The sequence below is a fragment of the Corvus kubaryi genome, unplaced genomic scaffold (genome assembly GCF_017639235.1).
Source record: "Corvus kubaryi isolate FWS band 111438036 unplaced genomic scaffold, C.kubaryi_AGA036_p1.0 37367, whole genome shotgun sequence".
NCBI classification, from domain to species: Eukaryota; Metazoa; Chordata; class Aves; order Passeriformes; family Corvidae; genus Corvus; species Corvus kubaryi.
In genome coordinates, this window is record NW_024581119.1 from 3,278,706 (window position 1) to 3,302,948 (window position 24,243).

A 24,243-nucleotide genomic window follows, 5' to 3' on the forward strand; every position below is an offset into this window, starting at 1 on the left:
GGACAGAAGCAGGGTTTCAGCTGGCCAGGGTGAAAGCTCGGCAGGGGGGCCACTGATGCTTCAGCTCTGGCAAAGTGAAAGCAACCACAAAACTTCTCTGATCAATGCAAGGACATCTAATGAGCCTCGCTGAGCTGCACTTCATAGCTTAGAGGACTAAGAGACAAACAAAAAGGAAAAGAAAATCAAAATTAGCATCAGCAGATCCACAGAGCTTCACCTGTCTGAGTAAGTGCCCACAGGGCATTGCTGGGGGATACTGGTGCCAGCTGGGCAGAAGTGTCCAGGTGGGCAGGGGCCACCACTGCTCGTGTTTGTGGCTCCACTGGGGTTTGGGACACTTGCTCCTGCACGAGGAAGATAAAGCAAAAGTATCCTGAGTGATTTGGGTTGTTTCTCACTGGCCAGTTTGCTCCCCATGGCTAAAGAACCATTTCCATGGGTGAAAGAAGAGAGGAGCTGATTGTAGCTCACGATGATAAAGCCAGAAATCCATGGCAGAATGGAATAAATAACAGCAAGGACCATAAGGGCCACAGCTCCCCACCTTTTCACTCTTTCTGCTCTCTGAATCCCAAATTCTGTACCTGCTGTGCAGAAGAATCCTGGCCAGCAGGGACCACTGGGAGAGGATAATCCCCATTCTCCACAGAACATCCCTGGAAGACCACAGAGGGAAAAGGGAATCAGTTAACTGGGAGAAAAAAGCAGGAGAGCTGCTCTGCTGCACGCACTGGAAGGCAAAAGGAAGACTTGGAGAAACCAAATCCCTCAACATCGGCACAACTGGGACAAAACCCCATCCTAATTGAGCTCATGCTCCTCTGGGGAACCCTGGGTGTGAACCAAACCCTCCTGCAGAGCCTCCAAAAACCTGTGGGGACACCACCAGTGGGACCAGGATCCTCTTTTGACTGTGGATTTTTAAGTTTGCATTTCCTAGGGGCAAAAACGCATCAGAGGATCGGGAAGAGAGAGCTGCAGAGAGATCATCACCCTCTGAGACAGGTCCCAACAGAGCATTCCCTCACCTGCAGGGCACCGCTGGCACCTCTCACCACGGCTCAGGCCATAGGAGGGGTTGTAAGTCCCAGGAGGACAAGGATAAAATCCGATCCCAGTTTTCTGAGGGCAGTAGAACCCAGGAGGGCAGCGGCGCCTGAGCCCTTTTGAGCAGTGAAACCCAGCAGGACAAGGAAAGCATTTGTCTTGACCTGTGAGGGAAAAATGGGAATTAAAAGGAAGCACGGAACGAAATGGAAGGAAAATACCACGTGCACAACTTCCCTCTGCCTGGTTGTGCACTTAAAGAAGCCGAAATTGAAATAAAGCTATTTTTTTTAGCTTCTCTGCAGTAAACGGCCTCAAATACAGATTTCTCCTAGGAGCACTGGGTTCAGCAAATTCCACTCCACCAGCCTGAGTCACCTCCACGTCTCCCCGTTAGGTGGCAGGAGGAACAGAGGGAAAGCTGGAAACTGCTGCCAGCCCTCGGTGCACTGAGTGTCACTGCCACCAACCTAGAACACATGAGCTCTGCAGGGGGAAATACATTCCTCATGTGACACCAGGGGAGGAAACAACCAAACATCCCTGCTCGAGCCTTCCTCTACTGCAAAACATTGAATATTCCCGATGCCAGCAGCTCTCAAGACCTTCTTGGATACGGACAAAAACTGCCATCAGTGTTTCAGTCTCCCCTGAGTCACAGCGGAGTTGCAAAGCTGCAGCTCCTGAGCTGCTCCAATGCTGCAGCTCCTGACCTGTGGCATTTCTGTACTCCCTGACCTGTGGCACTGCTGTATTCCCCACTGGGGCAGGGGGAAGGTGCTGCTGAGCCTGCAGGGCAGAAATGTCCCCGAGGACAGAGATCTCCGGTGACACCATCCTCTGGCGTTGCAGTCGTTGTCCTTCCCGTGCAGTAATAGCCTTAAAACAGAAGACATTGGAGCTCTTCTCCCAAGTCAAAACCCATTTCTAAGCAGCTGCACGGGTTCTGCCTTTGTCTCACCTTGTGCACAAAGTCCCACAGGAGCATCTTGGCCAGACACGTTGCAGAAAAACCCAGGGGCACAAGGCAGGCACCAAGTGACATCCTGGGCTCCTCTCTGGCCATTCCAGGTGCCAGCAGGACACGGCATCTCCTTGGGGTGCCCGGTGCCAGCGGGGCAATAATGTCCTCGTGGGCAAAGATCTCCAAATGGAAGCCCTACCTGAAGCCAGGGAATTGAAATGAATTTATTATGGCTTATGAAACTTCTGTAGGGCCAGAGGGTCCTGAGCAACGCGAGATGTTCAGCACTCACGGGTGAGGAGGTGCTGGAGCCCTGACTGCAGTAATGGCCCGGCTGGCAATGTCCCTCTGGCTCAGGCAGCCCAGCCCTGCTGCAGAACATCCCTGCAGGGCAGGGCTTGCAGGAACCTGCCCTCTCCACATCCGTGTACGTTCCCTGCACAGAGAGAGCCGCTGGATGCCCCTGCCAAGGGATGCGAAGCCTCCTGAAAATTGCTGCTTGGAAAACAAATCCGTATTTGACTCTTACCACCGGACATGGGAGAGGCAAGGAGCTGCCAGCCAGGCAGAAATGCCCTTTGGGACAGTCCTGGGGGGCAGCCAGGCCTGGCTCACTGCAGAAAGTACCCTCAGGGCAGTCCCTACAGAGAGACTGAGCACGGCCCTGAAAGAGAACGAAGAGCCTGGCGGGTGGGGTTGTGCTGCTTACCATGAGAATAAAACCCCCAGGGACTCTCTGCTGCAAAATAAACACTGAAGGGAATGACCTGCAGTCCAAAAGCAACAAATTTGGAGTTTGTGAACAGCACCTTGCAGCCCTGATCAAATACAGAACTGAGGGACATGCACAAGTTAATTCACCCCTGCCAGGCCAAAGACTCAGCAGCTCTTCCAAATCTGTGCAAGGAAACTTAATAAAAATGGCCAAGTGAGCTGTAGGCAACAGCCCTGGACTGATGGATCTCATGTCTTCACCCAAAGGTTTTTGGTTCTTCTTCCATTGCGGGGTAAAAGCAAAGCAGGTGGTGATTACCCAAATTAGCAGAAACCCCCAAACCCTCTTTTTTTCAAGCTGACCACTTATAAACACTTCAGGAATTTCTACTCACACATTTTTACAGTTTCCAAGGGCTCTGCTGACCCTCAGGTTGGAGCCCCAAGGTACTCACAGGCTGGAAGGTGCCAAGGGGACACGGCTCTGGTTTGAAAGCTCCTGCTAAGGAATAATGTCCCTTCACCACCACGTGCTGGAGAGCATTTTTGGCCCCTCCTGTGCAGAAGTATCCAGGTTCACAAGGTCCTGAGGGAGCTTGGTTGTTTGTCCCAGCACAATACAAGCTAAATTGGGAAAACAAAAACCCCTTGGATAGCAATAATGCCTTTTTTTTCCCACTGGACAGCACAGCCCCAATATAAAAAAGTCCCTGGAATTTTAGGGACCTGGTTCCTGTTTGCTTCCAGACCTGGGTGACACTCACCCAGGTGGGCAATCCAAGCACTCCTGGAGGCTCCTCAGCCCACTGATGTTGCTGAAAGTCCCTGGAGGGCAGGGGATGGGGAAGGCAGAGCCAGGTGGGCAGTAGGAGCCAGCAGGACACACAGCTCCTGTCACACCATCCGTGGGCCACTGCGAATGGAAAAAGATCATTAAAAAAGGGGGGAAGATGAGGTTAAAATATTTAAGGCATTAAACTGATGTGAGGAATAAAGAAAAAAAAACATCAGGGGCACACTCTTGTGCAGAGAACAGACAACACTGACTTAAGGAAATTCAAAGAGAATAAATAGGGATGAAATTTTACACTGATTCACATCCACTGGTGACGTTTTAGTTAACAGCGTGTCAGTGTTGAGAGGGGAAAGACATGACATGGCCACACTCCCCTTGAGGGTCCTTGTGCCATAAACTTGAGTGTGAGCAGCACACAATTGTGACTCCCCAAGCCACTGGGTTAAAAAAAAGGCACCACAGTGGGGAAAATAGAACAACACAGTGGAGCACAATCAGAAAAGGAGCAGCAAAACTCATCAGTGGCACTTACTGGAGTCAGAGCCCTGCCCTGACAGTAAAATCCAGCCTCACAAGGCCCACTTGGCCCGGTCTGTCCTGGGGCAGCACAGTAGGAACCCCGAGCACAGGGGCTGCACCCCGAGGGTCCAGACAACCCCTGCCTGTCACTGAATGTCCCCTCTGGGCAGGGCTCAGGCTTGGAGCTGCCTTCAGCGCAGTAAAAACCCTGCAAAACAAAGCCAGATTGATACATTTAAGGCTTTTCTATTAAAGAATCCCACAGAGGAGCTTCTTCCATGGAACCAAGGAAAACCACTCACTGCTGGGCAGGGCTTGGGCTCCGTCAGGGCAGGGGAGTCACAGAAGTGCCCGGCTGGGCTGGGCTTGCAAACACCTTCTCCCTCTGTGCTGGAGTTATCCCAGAAGCTGCCTGGCATGCAGGGGAAGGAGAAGGGGAATCCAGTCCCTGGAGGGCACAGGTAGCCAGCTGGGCAATCCCCTGTCTGCAAACAAAGCACACACCCAGACTTGGTTGTTTTCTGTCCAGAGGAAGGGAATCTGGTCAGCTTCACCTGCAGCTTGAATAACCTGGAGTTTCTTCACCGCAAGGAAATGGGGTAGGAAAGAAGGGAAGAAAGGGAATTTAGGGCCTTACCAGTAAAATTCTGACCATGTGGGATAATTATGGTAGGCAAGGTGGCCTTAGGGTAAAATCTTGGCATTGAGACAAGCCCTACAAGTTTTGCCTGTAGAGTTGTGGGGGGAGATGCTCTTCTTCCACACTTAGAGAAGAGCTGGAACTGGGACAGAGTTACCACCTTGCTCTTCAATAAAACCATGGATTCATCCGTGTGGAAGAGAATCCATCAGCATTTTTTTATACCCTTAATTGAGGCTGCTTTTTTTTTTTTTTTAACAGCTATTAATCTTTGACGAGTTCATTCTTCCCTGAGACAAAACAGTGGCAACAAAAATCCCAAAACTCATTAGATGAGGAGCAGCAGCAATTCCTCACCTTTGAACTCTCTTTCCTAGCCTGCATTGACAGGCAGAAGGCAAAATAAAGACAGAAAACATGCACAAAGCACAGCGTTGGCTTCACTAGCAGATGCAGCCTGGGGTAAAATATTTGGGCTGAAAATTTAGGAGACGCTGGGCTGTACTTACAGGGTGAGGAATTCCTGGAGGCTCCATCCCATCTGTGTAGCAGAACTTCCCTGCAGGGCAGGGTGAGCATCCAGCAGCACTGCTCAGTCCCCTCTGCTCACCATAGGTGCCATTGGGGCAAGGCTGAGCCTGGAAGTGAAATGGAAAAAAGGGTCTTTGACACCCTAAAATGACTCCTGCAGCCCACAAGGCCAAGGTACAGCAGCTAAAGCCATGAAAACAATTCAGGATAGTTGTATACAGCACCTCAGAAAATGTTTTCCTGATATTATTATTATATTACTATATATTATTACATCATGAACAGTTTTATGTGGGGCAAATACTGCCAAGATCTGTGAACACACACAGAGTACAGAAATCAGTAACAAAAAGCTGTTAGGAAAGGTTTTCCACAGCAATGATCCCAGTCAGAGAGAACAGTGAGTCCCCAGGGCAGAGTCACTCACAGCATCTCCCTGGGGACAGAAGTGTCCCTGTGGGCAGGCGTTGGCAGTGGCATCTGGGAAATCTGCCTGTCCCCCCGGGCACAGGAGCCCTGCTGGGCACACCATGGCCAGCAGCATCACCTCCAGGCTGGTGCTCTCACTGGCACAGTAGTGCCCAACTCTGCAGGGCAAGCAGGAGGCTGAGCCCGGCTCCTGAAATGGGAAAGGATCCTGGTGTCACTGCTGAAGCACTGAACAACCCCTCTGCACCTGTGGCAAGTCCTGGTGAGGCCCAAACCCGAGGCTGTGAGTGCAGCCAGTTTTATAAAACATTCCCTGTTGTGCTCAGGAATGCCACAGGCAACACAAAGATTCCCATTTCCAAACTGCCCCCGAGCTCTGACAGCAGCCAGGGTGCAACTCAGAGCCTCCACCCTGTGAAAAGGAAGCCCGTGCTCCACAGATCAGCCTTGTCATGCCTGTGGATTATCCACACAAACCCAGAACAGGGAATCCAACACCCTCTGCCAGCAGGAGCAGGGGAAATACAGACAAATTCCCTCATCTTTCCTTGTTACACCCAACTCCAATTACAAATGAGGAATAATCTGGGTCTATTTGCCACATATAAATCTCCATTTGTGATTTATTCCCTCTCCATTCTCAGTGGCGGGTTCCAATGGTAGCTCCCAAATTTGTGCAGGGATGAAAACTGGTCAGGACAGAGGTGCTGGGGTCCTTTGACAGGAGTCTGTCATCAACAGGGAAACATGGCAATTATCAGTAGCCAACTATTAATTACAGGTCTGGGGTAGATAAATATGAATCAAACCTTAGCACCTCTTTGTGGGAATAGTTGTGCCATCACTGTCCCCTTTTGTGGCTCTGCCTTGCTGCTTTCCCTCCCCAAGCCACCTGAGAGTTTAATCCCAGTGCCATCCAACACTTCCTCTCGAGCAGGAAGGAGAGACAGAGAGTGTCTGCTCCCTGCCAGGGCCAAATGTGCCATGGAACCCTGAGGTTTGAACCCAGCAGACACAGGACAGGTGAACTGGGATGGTGTTTGGGGTGGGAACAGCAGCAGGAGCAGGACTGCACCCCTGGGAGATGCTTCTGGCATCGTGTCTGGAGCAGCTCCAGACCTGAGTGTGCAGGAACATTCCCAATCTCTGGAATAGCAGTTTAACTCCGTGTAGGGCCAGCACAGGTGGCCAGTGGTGTTCAAAGCTCCGCACACAACCACCCCAAGTTCTCAGGAAGGAGGTGGGCTCATCCCAGTGCCTCCCTCGGGGCACTCACAGCCTCAGCCTCCCCTGGCAGCTCCCCTTCTGAAATCCAGGCTTGTGCTGAAGGGAAGACAGGATCAAAGGATTGCTACATACCGAGAAGTTGCCAGCCCCACAAGCTCGAGGGGTGACGGTGCCCAGCTCGGCGCAGTGATGTCCCCCAGGACAGGGGGTGCAGTCTGCAGCCGCCTCCGCTGCCGGGGCCGAGCGAAAGGATCCTCTGAGGAGGAAACACAGCACAGGGGGGACTCCAAGACAGCAGCCAAGCAAAAAAAGGAAATACAGTGCACCTCTAGCCTGAATTCCTGGTGTTTTGGTTAGAGGGAATGTGCTGTTTCTGCAGCAAAACTCACCCAATTCAGACAGAACTTGCCTGGAACACCCTCAAGGTGAAAAGCACCTCTAACACTCCAAGCACAGAAAAATAATAATAAAACCAGGAGAGCCCTGAAACGCCATAAGGAGACATTGTCTCTTGTACCTGCACAGCCCCACAGCGTTGTCCTGCACTTACACTGGGCACAGCACTGGTTTGGAGGTGCCAGGGGGGCAGAAGGCTCCGGCAGGGCAGGCAGAGCAATCCTCCAGCCTGCCCCTGCCCAGCCGCGTGCTGTAGGTTCCTGCAGGGCAGGGGAACTGGGTGCTCCTCCAGGCGCCTTTCCAAGAAAAAGAGAGCAGAGAACCACCCCAAATCTTCATACAGCTTCGAACACAGAAGGCAGGAAGGTTTTTTTGTGGCTATTAAGTGTTTACATGATTTACTCGTAAATTCATGTTAAAAAATCCGTGCTCACAGCTCTGATAACAACAAAAAAAAATCAGCATTTAGCAGCAACTGCAGAATCTTTGCAGGAAGATTCAAATTTAGAATGGTTGCTTGTACCAGGTGCTTGATTGAGCATTTTAATTCTTTGCAAATTAAGGGGGATGGGGGGAGGAAGTAACGGGACAAACCTGCTCAGTTCAAACAGTATAAAGTAGTGACTGTACAGAAGGGACAGTTTGCTATCCACGGTGCAAAAAATACACTGAAAGTGTGGGGCTTTATCAGAGTTCACAAAGCTGAAAATTAATTAAATCTCCTTCATTCCCCTGCAAAGCTTCCTACCTGGAGGGCAGTAGTGCCCTGAGCTGCATCTCCCAGTAGGGACACGGGCTCCTCCCAGGCAAAACCAGCCCGCAGGACATGGGGAACACTCCTGAGCCGAGGCCAGGCTGGTCCTGTTGCTCCAGGTGCCCGGGGCACACCGGAGCTGGGCCGGGGGCCTGGTGCCAGGCGGGCAGTAGTGACCAACTGGACATGGGCTGGGAGGCTTCTGCTTCCCCCCTGTTCCTGTGGAAACACCAGGAGGAATTTAAGAGCAGCACAGGGCGGCGTGTTGGCTTCCCAGCACCCAATTCCCAGGGTTTTCAGCTCTTTGTGAACAGCCCTGCCTTAAATCTCCCCCTCATTTTGTGCCTTTTCCCCGGTTTAAAATGGGATAACAATGATTGCTGTCTCTGCTGATGAGAGGAGAGGCTCTACCCCAGAGCTGGTTACTAAAGCAGTTATTCACCAACTCCAGTGCCCTGCGTGGTGCCCCTGCCCAAAGCTGGCATAGAGATGAAGAGGCCACAAATAAGCTAAGAACTTGGAAGGCTGTAAAAACTGGCTGCCTCAAGGTCAGGAAGTTAAAACAGCAACCAGGGATGGCACAAACAGAAAACTTCAGAGCAAAATTACCTCGCCCAGCGGGCACAGAGGGTACCAAAGGGAAACTGTTTTCCCATTTCCCACTGCTGTGATGCCTCACTGACCCACTTCTGGTGGGCTCTGCGATACTGGTGACCAAAACAACCAGCTCATTTTTGTGCTAAAGCCACGTACCTCTGGCACAGACAAATCCTGCAGGGCAGGGCTCACACTGGGACTTGTCAAAGAGGTCGAAGTGGTTGCCAAGTGTTCCTGGAGGACAGGCATTGCTGGGGGCATGAGGGCTGGCTGACCCCGCGGGGCACACGTACCTGAAAGCACAAGAGGGCAGGGGTTGGATGCCAGGGGGAGGCAAACTCTGTGCCCTACAAAAATATTGGGGTGAAGGAGCTGGGGAAAAGCTGACGTGGCTGACAGCAACGTGACTGAGCACCAATAATGCAGAATTAAAATGAAACTGTGAATGGGCTGCTTGTGTGAGGTGTTTTAAACCAGAAGTGGGTTATTCAGCCAGGTCACGTTGTTCATAACCATGGGATGTGTGGCCTGGCTTCCTTCTTGGCTGTTTTTACCTATTTTGTGGAAGCTTCCACCAGGACAGCCTGTGTCACACTGATTTACCAGAAACTGCCATGAAATCTTGGCACAGGGGACAAGCCACCTGCACCTGAGAGGTGATTTCATGGTGCTCTTCTGAAATCTGTGCCAAATATTCCACTCTCAGGGGCTCTTTTAGTTGTCCTTGCAGGTGGCCCTAATTCTCTTCACTCCATTCCATCAGCTGGGAATGGGGAGGAATCTTCCCCACATTTCTAAGGGGTGAAGCTGCTGTGGGTTCCTGGGGGCTGCTTTGTCCTGGGGGATTTGAGAACTCCTCTGCTGGCAACAAAAACAACCCTTGGAGGCAGCAGCAGCACAAAACTGCCCTTCAGGAGGAGCTAAGGGAGGAAAACGGGAGGGCAAAACGATTCCCTTTGCAAGCAGACCCATCAGCAGGGCCTGAAGGAGGTTTTGGAGGCCACCACCCGAGGGAAAACAGCTCTGAAGGCTGCAAAAATATTCCTGGTGCAAGGAGACAGCAACACCTCCGTGCTGTGTGAGCTGAGGGAAAGGCGAGCAGGGAAAACCAGAAACACCTGCACAAAGCAAAAACTGCGGAGGTGAAATTCATGCACAGACACAGAGTGGGCAGAAAATAACCCAGGCTTACCCTGCTGAGCACTCTGTGTCAGGCTGGGCCAGGCCAGCCTGGGTGCAAGCCCTCCCTGCTGGGCAGGCTCTGCAGTCAGCAGCCTCATCCTGTCCTGGCAGAGGGTTGTGTGTGCCTGGCTGGCAGGGCACTGGGAACCTGGCTCCAGCGGGGCAGAAATACCCAGCAGGGCACCTCGAGCACAAGCCACTTCCTAAAGAGAGACATACTTAAGGTCACAAAGGGATTATGAGCTGCTGAGGTCAGAGCATCCTGCAAAATATTTCACCTCCGCTTCCACCTGCAGCAAGGGAATTTGATGGGAGGTTCACCCACGCCAGGAATAAAGCTGCAGCAAAGCCAGGAGGTGGTGGTGTTGGATTAGCTGAATTTAGTGCAGCTGAGTGGCTCCTGGAAGCACCAAACCCCTCTGCTCTGAGCTTCGATAAGAACCGAGGTGTTAAAACACAAACAAACCCATCAGCCCGAACGCAGCCTCTGCTGCAGGCACAGCTAACAATCACCGTGCCTGGGGCTCTGCTGGGACAGAGCCTGGGCTTTCCAGGAAAACGCGGCTGTTTCCGTGTTTGCACTCTGAATGCAAGGAGATGAAGGGGCTTTGCAGGCTGGAGATGCACTCAGTGCAAACCTGCTCGAAGGACAGCCAGCCTGAGCTGTGATCATCCCTAAAATCCCGCGTGTTAAACAGAAGGTAGCTCGTGTTGCAACCCAAAGGAACATCAGCAAGATCGACACATGATAAAACAACGATCCCTCGCTGCTGTCAGCGTGTTTAGAAAGCGCATTTCATTACAAAACGTTCCCACGTATTCCACGTGCTGAAAAGGGAACACGAGTTCAGCCCAGGAGTGGCTGCTCTCCTCCTGAGCCAGGCCTTTCAAAAGCAAATACGGCAATTCCAGGGGAAGGGGAAATGCTGGCTGAGGATGGAGGTTCCCTGGAGAATTCCAGGTTGGACTCCTGCTGCCTTCCAAGTATTTGTGAAGGCAAGACTCAGTCGTACCCTGGTGTGTGTGTGTGCCTCTGCAGGCTGCAGTAGAGCCTTACAGCCCCCCAAAATATCAGGATTCATTCAAATCCAGGCTTCCCCCTCCACAGACTGAAGGCACAGGTCCAGGCTGGGATTCCTCAGGGTGCAAAGTGAGTTTAGGGGTCGTCTCCCCCTCTGCCTCCCACCCACTTGCTCATTGTCACCCCTCAGAGAAATCTCCTTATTTCCTCTTTACATTTACACCACACAGCCCAGAGGAGCGCAAGGCTGGAAAGCCTCAGCAGGATGAAATCGGAATTTCTCCAGGCTACAAAATTCCCCAGCACTGAGCACAACTGAACCAACATCCCTGAGGGGGCTGCAAACTCATGGAGCTGTGGGACCCACTCAGAACTCAGCCTGAAGCTGACAAAAGCTTCCTGACATGGATCTGCACCCCCAGCAAATCCAGCAGGACAGTGAATTTACACAACCTGAATCCAGGCCACTTGGGTACAGGGGCAGAAACGTCCCATTTTTTGCCTGAATTTCTGGAAATGATGGAGCTCAGAACAGATTTAATATTGTGACTTCATATGGGATCAGTGAGGGAGCAGATTTACAGCAGAGAATCCCACATTCCCAGGATTGTATGGGCTGGAAAGGACCCTAAAGCTCATCCCTTCCCACCCCTGCCATGAGCAGGGACACTTCCAGCATCCCAGGCTGCTCCAGCCTGGCCTGGGACACTCCCAAGGATGGGGCAGCCACAGCTGCTCTGGCCAATCTCAGCACGTTACCCCTGAGCTAAGCTTTCCTCTGGTCTGCAGGACCAGGCTGGACCTGCTGCTGTGCAATAAATAGGACACAAAACATTTGGTTTCACTGGAAAACGAGGTTGTCACACTTGACACACACCAGTGCAGGGGGTGGGCAGAGCCTAAGACCATCAGGGCGGAGTATTTAACACATTCTGTGGTTTCTCAGAGTTCATCCCTCATCCTGTTGCATCAGGAATTTTCCTGCCTCTGCCAAGTGTTCCTTAGGAGAGATGACAGCATCATTGTATGAAGCAGCACGGGCACAGCACAACAGCTTACATTATTAAACCCAAAGAGTTTCTCAACTCTAATTTACTTTGCAGCTCCTACAATGATTTTTTTTTTTTTTTTCAGATGCCACTGGCCCTGTCTGTTGAATTTGGCTGTCTTGATGAGATGTGAGGGTTGCTCCTTGCTGCACCACAGAAATGCACGTCTGGTTTTAATTCCAGGAGTGGGCGGGAGGCAGCAATTTCCTGGACTTGGCTTTTGAGTAAAGAAAAATCGTTCAACAGTCAAGACACTTTTACAGCTGAGTCATTTGCTGGAGAAGAAATGATCAGCTAGACAAAGGTATGGCTTGATTTGAAGGAGATAATTATTTTCTTAGCACATGAGGGGAAGAACCCAAGAGATGCAAAGGGAGACGGAGCACCTGAACTCCAGGTTTGTGCTCCAGGCTGGGATTTGTGACCCTGGATAAAACATTCTGGGCTTGGGCCAAGGTTTACTTTGGTGGATTGAGCTCGTTCCCTGAATCTCCCTCTATTTTCCTGTTTGCACAGCCCTGTTAAGGACAGAGAGGCATTTTCATACCCTTGTGAGAGGCACTGAGATGCTCTGAAATGCCCAAACCCAGGCAGAACAAGCCTCAGCCACGTGTGATTATTGTAACAGCCAGCCAGGGCTCCCTTTCTCTACCTAAGCAAAGATTTAATACCAGAAAAGACTAACAAACCTCTATTATTCTGCCTTTTAAACTTATTTTCACCACAGCTGAACTCAAATCTCGTCGCTTTCCACGCATTTCCCAGTCATTAGGGTGACTCAGTCCTGTGTGTACAAAACAAAGTTCTACTGGCTTAGAAAACCAAACCAAAAATATTTAGAAGGAAGCATCACAGCTGGAAATCTGTAGAAGCTTTGTGCTGCTGCCTCACAGCACTCAGAGCATTACAAACTCCTTCATCTGCCTGGCTTTTGTGAATTTAAGAGCAGGGCCTCTGCAGCTTCTGAAGGCAGAAATTCCAGTGCTTTCTCTGCTGTTATAACATAAAGGTTTTCCCTGATCTCTAACCTCATTTCCCCTGGCTGCAAGGAGGGGCTGAGGACTCTTGTGAGTGATTCAAACACGAATAAAGAACCCCTTTCCCAAAGGAAAGGGGATGGTCACCTTTAATTGTGCTCATGCACAATTATTCCCACTCATGAGAGAGCTTGGAAAGGAGTCTGAGTGAGGAGACTGTGCTGGGAAAGTTCACTGAGAGTGTTAAAAAAGAGCCTCCCATGCAAAAGTGCTGTCAAATAAATTTAAAACCAGAAAGTTTCTGAGTTTTTTCTTACAACTGACCTGCTGGGTGAGCTCAGCAGGCCCAAAATTAAAATGTTTGAGGACACAGACCTGGCAAGCTTGAGGAGCTGCTGCTGGCTCTGGGAACTCCCTCCTTGGGCTTGAAGCTCCCAGCTGGGCATGGAGGGACTTTGAGGCCATCAGGACAGAAGTGACCTGGAGAGAATTAAAAAAAACCCAAAATGATGTTGTTCAGAAAAGACATTCTGGGCAGCTCAGGCTCTACCTGCCTAAAAATGTTTCTTCCTTTTGTAAAGCTGAGGAAATTCAAACATCTAACACAAAATGATATTTTTAAATTCAAAACACACAATGAAATTTCTGGCTAAATTAGTTTTATGAGCATGGTTAGAGTTAATGGTTCTCTCTTTCTACTCCAATTCTTCTGTTCTCTCCAAGATCATGGACATTACAGATCAAGCTGAGGTATTCCTAGTATTTTTCCACATTCCTGTCCCCAGTTTCTTTCCCCAATTTTTCACTTAAAATCCTGCTGCCAGTTGTACACTGAGTGATGAAATGCTGACATCCACTTAGAATTAATTGCTCTCCCCAAGTAAGGCTTTGCAGAACTTGATAATCAAATGGTTTCCTAAACTCCAGATGGATTTTGAAGAGCAGAAAGAGAAAGAAAGCAGGATTAACTGAGCCACTGCTCTGCTGAAATCCATCGCTGTGCACTTGTCTCACGCAGGCAGTGCTAAATACACAGATTATGTGTCATTAAAATCAGTCAAAGCACGAAAAAGAACATGGGAATCTCAGGCTGGTGATGGAATTCCAACTCCTTATCACCTCAGGGCTTTGGGATTGGTCTGGGGGGCTTAGATTTCAGAAAGCTGAATTCCAGCATGGGATACTCTGTGTTGGTACCTAACCCCAGGCACTGGAAATAACAGGAATCCTGTTCCTATTCCCTCCCCCATGTTTTGTAACTGGATCTGAACTACTGAGACCCTGATCTCTTTAGCTCTTCCATTCACCCTTCTCCTGGGCAGCAGGTGAGGCAGCCAGAGCACAGGAATTCGTTATTTAATAGGAGGGGTTCTAATTACAGACGTCAGAATTGAGTTACTGAGCTGGGTTACTCTGCAGGAGGCACCTGGAGCTGCTGATGGAATCCTCTCCTGTGGCAATTCAGGGCTTGGAGGAGAGGGAGAATCATGGAAGGGCCTCAGATTGCCCTGGTCCTCTGACAAGCTGACAGCTACACCCCACTCTCCATCAGGCCTTTTTCCAAGGGTTCAGTGGGGCTGGGAAACGGGGATTAAATCAGAGGGGGTGTGGGGGAATGATCAGTGATACTGCTGCTCCCTGCAGCCCCAAACTTCCCTCGCCAGGGGCTGCACTGAAGGATAGGACAGGATTTGGAGGAGGGCTTGGAGGGATAACAGAGGAAACAAGCACAAAGAATAAGTTAATCTTGGACTACCAAATCCTCACTGGGCTTATGCTCATTGTCTGGGATGCAAAAGGGATTTTAATCCTGCAGAAAACTCTCTTTTTTATGGGGAAACTGTGGCCTGTGGCCATTCAATACTGGAAGGCCTCTCCTGCCCTCTCACTGAAGACACAGAATTTCAAAAGGCAATGGTTTTGTAGCAAAACCTTCTCAGTCTACTCCCCTGCTGCCTCATTCTGCATCTCAGTGACACCCTCAACAACACACTGCAATTTCCTAAACACGGGCTTGTTTGGATTTCTTCGAGAGTGTCGAGCAGAAAGGGAAATTAGGTGAGAAAATCAGCATTCCCCTCTTTGGTTCCTAATGCCTACAGCTCTCCTTAGAAATGGTACTTGTGATAGCCAGTGAATCAAGTCCTGGAGAGGAGGGAGCTCTGGCTGTACGTAGATCAATTTTACAGATGATCAGTTAAGAATCAGAGAGTGAGAGCTCTGCTTTCTGCGTGAGAAGGGAACCCAAAAGCTTCCCTCGTTGCTCAGCAACATTGGCACACTCTGCTTTCCATCCCAGGGCTGCCTCAGCTGCACCTCTCCCATAAACTCTCAAAACCAGCTGTGGTCTCACTTTCATTTCTGCCCTTCATGAGCTCTTTGGAGCAGCAGCTGCTTTTTCTCAGGAATTAATTTCAACCTCCAGTTTTACTGTAAAACAAGGAGCATCTCTCTATTCCACTAAGTCAGAGAAGTGTTACCAGAGCAAAATGCCACTCCAGTCTCCTCAAATTCTGTGTTTTAATGAGCACAGAAGATGCTTGTGAGATGTATTTACCTGCTGGGCAGGGTTGGCAGGGCCCAGTGTCCTCAGCTGAGAGGGAGGCAGGAGTGCAGGTGACACAGAGGGTGCGAGTGGGGTTTGGCTGCTGACCTGCCAAACAGTGCTGAGGGGAAAAACACAAATTCACAGCAGAAAAACCTCTAATTTGGGCCCAAAAGCAGTGTCCCAGGGAGGTCTGAGTCAGGAAAACTCAGGAAAACCCCATTTCTGAATTCTTTTTTCTCTGCCCTGCACTGCTTCAACTTTATTCTCCAATGACAATTTCTAGATGCAAAAATGGTACCTCAGCCTCCAAGTTTGAGTGCTCAGCTGAGGGTTTTCATGGTGGCAGACTGGCAGATAAGCTGAGCTCTAACACTGCCAGAATTTAGATGAAAAGTACTTGCTCCTTTTAATAGAAGAATATTTGTGCCAGGAAAAGGTTCTTCCCCAGAGGGTGCTGGGCACTGCCCAGGCTCCCCAGGGAATGGGCACGGCCCCAAGGCTGCCAGAGCTCCAGGAGTGTTTGGACACCACTCCCAGGGATGCCCAGGGTGAGATTGTTGGGGTGTCTGTGAGGGCCAGGAGCTGGACCAATGATCCTGATGGGTCTACTCCAACTCAGGATATTCCGTGCCTCTATGAGTCTTGGATCTACACCTTTAAAGTGCTCTGAATGCTTTTCTTTGATGAATCAAGATCCACATCCTACTATTAAACCAGGGAGTTCTGTTTCCTGACAAGACCTTCCTGCTCAAGCCCTGCTTGTCTGGAGGAGTGAAAATGTGTCCTTGGAGAAGACGTTTCTCACCCTGTACCTGTGTGCTCCGTCCATCGGGGCACACGTGTCTCTCTGGGCACTCCCTGCAGTCCAGCTCTCCCTCTGGTGAGTGCTGACCAGGCCCACAGCTCCTCTGGATGCCTGTGCCTGGATCACAGGAATATCCCTCGGGACATGCTCGGCAGCCGGCCCTGCTCTCCAGGCTGAGGTAGCCACGGGGACAAACCTGCAGGGAGAGCACGGGAGCAGCACAGCCACAAAAACACAGAATTTTTACACCACTAATGCAAACCAGCAGCTCCAGAGATCCCCAGCTCTGGTGCCAGAAGGGATCTTGGACCATTTTCAGCCTCTGTGCATTCCTGAGTTCCCCACAGGAGCTGTTTCCTTCTGCACGGAGGCAGAGCTCCTTGCTGGATACCTGGAGGGACAACCTGCTTCCTCTGAGCCCAAGAGTGCAGGGATTTCCTGAAAAACTTCAAAGCAGACTGGAAAAATCTGGATCAAAACACAGGGGAATAGAGGCAAAAAGAACTTCACCTGCTGGCTCTCTTCAGCTCACCTGGCAAGCTGAGAGGTTTCCCTGAGCAGTCAGTTCATTGGCAGTTCCCACAGGGCATTTCCTTGGAGCTGCTTGGCCTCCAGGGCAGCTGGATCAAAAATAATGAAGTTATACAATTAAATTCTTTATTTCCTTTTGGGTTCCATCCCCAACCAGCCAGCATGGGCGTTGTGTAAACACAGGAACATCTCCCTTTGCACACTGCTCAATAAAAAGTTTGTGGCCACAGAACCACGGATTTTGACCCAAAAATAGTGGGTTTCCTGCTCAGCTGATTATACAGGTATAAAAAAATGACATTTTGTGGGGGTTTTTTGTGCCTCACCTCCAGCCCTGCATTATAACCCTCAGAATATCCTGAATGTCAAATGCCCCAAGTGTTTAACTCTCTTATTTCAGGGGACTTACTAGAACCCTGCTGGGCACTCCAGGCAGTTGCCAGCTGTGTAATAATGCCCCTGCCTGCAGTCTATGAGGCAGTGGCTCTGGCAGTCCGTGCTGCAGCCAGCTGAGAGGGAAGAGACCCCTGAAGGAAAAGAAAATCAAATAAATTTAGGTTTTTTATTTACTTATATTTAATAAATATTCAAGACTCCAAGCTAAACAGCCACTTATTATTACACCATGATGCAATATCACTATTTCCGTGTTATCACACTCATCCTGAAGTGTTGATGGCTAAAATGAAGAAAAGTTGCAAATCTGCTCCCTTAAGATTTCTAAGTAAATATTCTGAGCACAAAATCCTGGGAGAAATCCCCATTTCAGATGCTTTATCCAATGAAACCATCTACCTCTTGTAGGCAGCAGGGAGCCTTTTCCATGCCTTTCTCAGCTTTAGGAAAGGTCTTGTTTTGTTTGCCAGAAAGTTGAAAAGTTCAGTTTGCAGGAGAGTGCAAACAGCACAGATGGAGAGAGCCAAGGGATGAAGGAGGTGCTGTGTGTTGTGTAAATCCATCATTTTATAGTTTCAATTTTTACCCATCCCTCTTCAAGAGATCTCTCGACATCACATTCCATGAGGGGAGGGAGATAAATTCTTCACAAAGAGCAAGACACCTGAAAGCTGAACTTAAAGAATTGAACAGACCCTTCACTATCTCCCTTTCTGCATTTCTTACTGTCAGATTTCGATTCTGTCATGCCTCTGTCCTAATGAATTACTTGGGGTTTTAAAAGAGGGCTTTGCTGTGGTAACCATGAGGATTTCAGAGGAAGTTCCTCACAAGGAACCAAACCTGAGTGTGCAGGGTGAGGAGGAGAATTCCAGGCTTTTCTTCCCTCTGTTTCACACCCAAATAAACTCTTTGGGATTATTGTTATCACAGCACACTGACATTTTCATGGTTTTTTTTTCTCTGCTTAGAGAATTAAAGCCTCTTGGTGAATGGATCTCTCACCTGCTCTGTCTTCTCTCCTGAATGAATTCCTAAAAAGATTGTGCAGCCACACTTTATGACCAACATGAGCTGAACAACTGCCATCCCTAATGCTGTATAGCTTTGGGGAGGTAACAGCATCAGCAACAATTAAAAACAAAACCAAAACAGAAACCAAAACAAAAACCCACAACAACAAAAACAAACCAACCAGACAAAAACCCCCAACCAAACAAACCACAAAAAACCAACCAACCAACCAAAAACCGACACAAAAAACCAACAAGACAAATCAAAAATGAAGTTTGCCTGTGCAAGAAAGTCACCCACTCACCTCTGGGGAAGGTCCTCAGGCTCCACAACAAAATCAGCCAACTCAAAGCCTGAGCCATGGGAGCTTGTGAGCAGTTCCTAAAAAAATAAAAGCTCAGAGATTATGATTAAAATGTTTCTTGAGCATCTGGCACTGCCTTTGTTGAGGCTCAGTGTAACCCAACCCTTTCCAGGTTACACTTTCCAACCCAGCCCAAAGTGAAATGGAAACCGAGCAGCAGAAAGAGGAGATGGACAAAGAGTTCATCCCAGGGGAACTCCCTGCAGCACTGCTGAGGCTAAAATGTGAGCAAACGCCTCTAAACGGGAGGTAATGAATGCCCTTCAAGCAGCCACAAGGAAAATTGAAAGTACACTTGTCACCATCTCGCTGATCTCTCTGGCTGTCCAAGATCACCCCCAGGAAAGGGCCCTGCAGGGTCGTCTTCTCCTTCAACACCCAGGTGGAACACTCCCTGTGTGCCAGCTGTTTGCTCTGCAATTTTAGGTTTTTGCTGGACACTGAAGACCCCAATGAACTCCCACTAAAGCAGGATTCTCCTCTTTAATGTCCAGTATCCCCTCATTTTTCCCTTTCCAAGGTACCTCTTTGATGATGCTGGGCACTATGGGGGGAAAAAACCTCTTCCAACTTTCACAGAATCCCAGAACGGTTTAGGTTGGAAGGGAAATTAAAGATCAGTGCCACCCCCTGCCCTGGGCAGGGACACCTTCCACTATCCCAGGGTGCTCCAAGCCCTGTCCGACCTGGTCTTGGACACTTCCAGAGATGAAGCAGCCACAGCTTCTCTGGGAATTCCATCCCAGCCCCTCACCACGTTCCCAGGGAGGAATTCCTTCCCAATATCCCATCTAAACCTTCTCTCTTGCAGTCTGAAGCCATTGCCCCTTGTCTGCTCACTTCTGGAAGGGAGCTGAGGACAACTTCAGTGACAGCAAAAAGCTGGGAAGGGCAGCCCTGCCACACACACAGAAGGAATTTCACTCCAGGGCTGCCCGACTTCACTTTCTGGAAAAAGACCTTTAGAATTTGGACCAAAACCCGAATCGTACGTTATCCTTGAATTGTCCAAGCCCCCTCATGCAGGTGATGGAGAACATCTCCAGGCAGGAGGGAGGACAAGCTCTGACCATCACATCATGTCCACAGAGAGGCCTCACACCTCTCTTCCCACCCAGCACAGCACTGTCTGTTGCACTTTTTTAAAAGCCTTTAATTAAACTCCTCCAGTAGGACTCAGATGTGTCTTTTCTTCCTATTCTACAACTATTCCTGGAAATCTCTGCAATTATCTTATATTACAGGCAAGAATTGCCAATTAAAACCTAATCAACACAGCGTAAAGGCAGGCACCAGGCCAAGTGCTTCTCATTTTCTTCCCATTTTCGACCTTCTTGTCCCTTGTACTTGAGGAAGTTCAGAAAAGATGAAAGATGCAATAAGAGGCAGAAAAGATAAGAGGAAGGGTTTAATTCACTTTGGTTTCCAGTTCCCTAATTAACTAGGGGATACTCAGATTTATGCAGAGATCGCTCGCGGGTCAAATTCCCTCTCAGATTCATGCAGAGAGAATCCTCAGGTCGAATTCCCTCCCGTGGCACGTGCTGGAGCATGGGGAAGGGTCGGCTGTTTAACTGTGCTCTCATTTGAGGGATGAAATGCTGACCTTGTCCTTCCTCTGATCAGCCCCTGGAGCTCTGCGGGGCTGTGACTCGCTGGATGCCACACCCATATCTGGGATAGCACCCCTGAGAATTCCCAATTCCCAACACAAAACCTCTCAAAGCAGGTCCTGATCCGCTGCATCCACGCCCATTTTGAACCTTCCCACTTCCACTGTGTGCTGGAGACAGCGACCAGGAAAATCTGCCCTGATTGCTTCTGCTCAAGCACAGAATCCAAGCACTGTGAGGCAGCAGCGACCTCGCACTCACTCCAGGATTTTGGGATTTGCTTTCACACAGCAGCAGCATCATTCATCCCAAACATCCCCAAACCCCTCCACTTCCCACTGAACTCTCTCTTCCTGGCTATAAAGAAAACCTGCTATGATTTCATCCTCTTCTGTTGGCAAACAAATGGACAGGGATTGAATTATAAATCGATCCACGGGGATGGGAATGTGGCTGCAGTGAGGAAGATAAATAGGAATATCTTCTTCTCCACGCAGGTGTTGGAGGCTGACCAAGAATCAGCATATTCATCCCTCTGGGATACAAACAGCTCAGCTTCCAGCACTGACACACTCATCTCTCCTCTCGATATTGCTCCTGCAGCCCTGCCTGTGCTTGGGAAAGCTCTGACTTTTCCTGAACTGTTTGATCAATCCTAAAGAAACCAGTCAGCCCTGAAATATTTAGAGCCCTTCACCATTTTTCTTGATTTGACCCCCAAAAACTCATTCTGTTCAGCTCAGTGGCACCTGCCAGCTGTGGAATCAGCAGCTACAAGGACAGGAATTCCCCAGGGCAGGAAATTTGGGTGTGAACAGACTGAAAGGGACAGGAATGACCTGGAACCTCGCAGGGAGCTACAATCACTCATCCTGAAATTGGTTTCTATTTCCACACAGGCAATTTTCCTCAGCCATCAAACCTGATAAAATATCCCTTTCCTAAATGAAAAATATGCAAATGCCCCAAATTGCACATCTCATTTCACCCACAGCAAGTGTGGAGGTGAAAAGGGGAAGTGAGGAAAGGACACAGAGACAGCTCAAAGCCAAGGGAAAAGCAGGAGCTGGAAATCACATTGGGAATTATTTCGTTACTTATTTGTATAGACAGAAATTTCAGTAGCACCAACAGCTCTCAGAGGTTACAAAACAAAAGGAAAAATCTGTGATTTTGAATCCAAAACTTCCTGTACAGCACCAGGAAGGACATTTCAACTCCAAGCCACAACTTTGATAAAATGGCAGAGATGGCAGGGATGGGTGAGGGTGGAGCCTCCTCTCACATGCTTCCCTCTCCCTTTTCCTCCTTTTAAAATTATTTTTATTACACAGACAGAGTTCTGTGGATTAATACATTAAAATTCCCCTTTTAAAGCTGCAAAGTCAGGGCTGCATCCTTCCTGCAGGCACTTGTATAAATACACCCCCCCCCCCCCATATAAAAATAACTGCACACATCCCTTCCAATGCCACTCATAAAGCACATCCATAATCCACTGGGGGGTTTTGGGCAGCTCCAGTGCTTCCCACGGGTGCATCCCAATGACCTGGAGAGAAAAAAAAAGGCCAAATATCACAAAATAACACCACTTACCAATACAAAACCCTCCAGATTTACTGGGAGGTGCTGCAGTGATACAGAGGCCACTTTCCTGTTGGGCAGTCCTAGAGCAAGATGGGAAAAGAGAACAAAAAATAACAGATTTAATATGAAAATTTAAAAAAGGAAGATCAGGGATAATTTGGGTTGGAAAGGACCTAAAAGATCACTTGGTTTCAAGCCCTTGCCTCGGGGGTGGCATGACCAGGATGCCAACACACACCCAAGCTGTAACTGGAAGTTTTTCTCCTTCTGGAATAAAGGGCAGCCGTGTAAAATCACAGCACAGCTTTGTTATTCATGCTGAGCTCCATCCCTACTGAGCTTACACAGTTAAATACCGAATTTACAAAGGCAATAAACAGTGTAGAGGAAAAATTAAATGGTGTAACACAGAAAATCAGACAAATCAGAACTTCAGGAAGATTTGGATGAAGTGCAGTTCTCCCAGACATCTCCAGCAGCACATGGAAAGCTGACAGAACTGGGGAGTGAAAGGCAAAAAAACAAGGGGGAATTGTAGAGAAACCAACAGCAAAACATTCCTGGGTTTCCACAGGGCTAAGATTTGACAGCACTGCTATGACCTAAATCAGCTGTATTCACGTGAAACTCAGCTTTGACAGACAGCGGTGGAACACACGACAAATAACAAAAACTTACTGTACCTACAAACCCTCGGGGCCCTGAAATGCAGGGTGGCAGAGGCAGCACAGACAGACCAAGGCACCCACTCCGAGGTGGGGCTGGGAGGAGCTGTCTGACCCCAGGTGCTCACAGCTCGAGTGACAAATGCTGCTAAAAGCACTCATTAATCCCTCCCAGCCCCACACGATTCCCTCGGTTTGCTTTACGCCTGTTGATGGATCAACAGGCCAAACTTCGTTAAACACTTTGTTAAGTGCTGTTCATGGTATCCGAGCATTTATCCCACTTGTCTCTGAGCAGGGTGAGCAGTAAATTCTTCTTTTCTGAGATGGGCAGGACCAGACTGACCCTTCCCAGAACTTTTGATTTTCCTCTGCTAAAGCTGAAACACAGCCCAGGGCTGTCCTGGGATGTTCTCACAGGGCAGGCAACGCTTCCAAAATTTCATAAATCCCACTTCAACACAGGATTATTTCTGATGGTGCCTCCTGCACCCGGAGAAGATTCAAGCAACGTTCGTTAAACTGATCACCTAATTATACTGCAATTAATGAAAACTACACTGAGACACTGCTGAAAATCTCGTATTTCTTTGTATTGACCTTCATGGGGAGGGCAGGAAAAGCTCTGTCCCTTTTGAGCTCTGTTGGCCATAACGGTTCACATCCAGCTGTGCCCAGCAGCAATTATAATTCTCAGTGTCTTCCAGCTCCTGAATCTGATTAACATCCCCTGATTTGCTGTCAAAAAGCACATCTGAAATCACCCCCAGCAGCTGATGCTGCCCTCAGCTCCCACTGCTGGAAGGCTCAGGGGGAAGCAGCTTCACAAATGTGGTTTGTGCATCACTGACAAGTAAATAAATAGGCAAAAATGGGATCACCCTGGAAAACTGCTACGTGTTATGTCTGTAAATCCATCTCTTCTGTACAGGACTAGAAACCAGGTACAGGAGAAGATAATCCAGGGAAATGTTGCTACTTCACAGGAATATCCAAGAATGGAATAGGGATGGAGCAGGAACACCAGGGTCAGCATATGTCAGCCAGGGTGTTCTTTCTCCTCCCTACATGTGAGTAGGAGAAGATTCATACCTGGACTTCACACCCTTCAGGAGGGTCTGAAGTCTGTAAATACCGATAGGAACACGCAGCTTTGATGCTGTACCTTTGATTTAACCACAGAATCATTCAGGTTAGAAAAGACCCTCCCAGAGCATCGAGTCCAACCTTTAACAACACAAAAATCCTCACAAGAACCAGAACTGGAGTCCAGGTAACCCAGCCCTTTCCATACACTGATAAATCAGCACACAGTGCAGAAAGGATCACGAGTTCAAAGGCTCCAACCAGCACCAGATCTGCTTTTGAGAGACCTTGGTCTGCATTTTATTGGCAAACCAAACTGCTGCCACAGCAGAACAGCAGAGGTAGCTGCTGACTCCAATAAAATTGCAGTTTAGCTTCAAAGTGCCCCCCGCCACTGCCATTATTTATTTGCCTCTATTCTTAATTAATAAAATCATAGGAGAAGGTGACAAAACAAAGGCATCAGCATAACCACCACAGGTTTAAATATTGCTATGAGTGTGGTGACTGCCCCTTCAAAAAAGCCTCCTCTTGCAGGGCACAGAGAGGTTTAAAGCCTCGTACATCCTCTCAAAACCAGAATCAATTCTGTCAGCCAGCAGCAGCTGAAGTAACTCTTTTTAAGCCGTGCCAAGACCTTGCAGAAGATTTTAGCAGGGAAATTGGTCTGTGGCAAAAGTCTCCAAGGCCAAGCTGGCAGCTTAAGAGCCAGAGTCTAGAAAGAGAAAAAGCCTGAAGTGAGTGCCAGCAATAGAATATGGGATGATTGAAAGGAGTTCTGGACAAGA

At 49.0% G+C, this 24,243-nt stretch overlaps 1 protein-coding gene across 16 annotated transcripts in view; it reads right to left on the reverse strand.

Moving 5' to 3' along the window:
- The window catches only part of LOC121667527 (SCO-spondin-like), a 69,395-nt gene that overhangs the window by 30,213 nt on the left and 14,939 nt on the right, over nt 1–24,243 (reverse strand). For 13 of the 16 annotated variants that reach the window (XR_006017084.1, XM_042034249.1, XM_042034250.1 and 10 more), the window contains exons 2-26: nt 21,714–21,784; nt 18,445–18,521; nt 17,140–17,257; nt 16,732–16,819; nt 16,207–16,395; nt 15,404–15,512; nt 13,222–13,326; nt 9,810–10,002; nt 8,774–8,910; nt 8,015–8,239; nt 7,421–7,562; nt 7,003–7,126; nt 5,642–5,833; nt 5,193–5,321; nt 4,346–4,528; nt 4,057–4,251; nt 3,493–3,641; nt 3,184–3,352; nt 2,544–2,678; nt 2,307–2,450; nt 2,012–2,213; nt 1,789–1,929; nt 1,032–1,214; nt 588–659; nt 221–347 (exon numbers count right to left, since the gene is read on the reverse strand). Coding sequence is in view for 15 of the 16 variants with exons in the window: in XM_042034249.1 (XP_041890183.1) it covers nt 221–347; nt 588–659; nt 1,032–1,214; nt 1,789–1,929; nt 2,012–2,213; nt 2,307–2,450; nt 2,544–2,678; nt 3,184–3,352; nt 3,493–3,641; nt 4,057–4,251; nt 4,346–4,528; nt 5,193–5,321; nt 5,642–5,833; nt 7,003–7,126; nt 7,421–7,562; nt 8,015–8,239; nt 8,774–8,910; nt 9,810–10,002; nt 13,222–13,326; nt 15,404–15,512; nt 16,207–16,395; nt 16,732–16,819; nt 17,140–17,257; nt 18,445–18,502 (3,509 nt within the window). In the remaining variant the exon portion in view is untranslated. Of the gene's footprint in view, nt 1–220; nt 348–587; nt 660–1,031; nt 1,215–1,788; nt 1,930–2,011; nt 2,214–2,306; nt 2,451–2,543; nt 2,679–3,183; nt 3,353–3,492; nt 3,642–4,056; nt 4,252–4,345; nt 4,529–5,192; nt 5,322–5,641; nt 5,834–7,002; nt 7,127–7,420; nt 7,563–8,014; nt 8,240–8,773; nt 8,911–9,809; nt 10,003–13,221; nt 13,327–15,403; nt 15,513–16,199; nt 16,396–16,731; nt 16,820–17,139; nt 17,258–18,444; nt 19,122–21,713; nt 21,785–24,243 lie in introns of those variants that run through there. The other 3 variants (XM_042034247.1, XM_042034252.1, XM_042034255.1) reach the window with 3 other exon arrangements.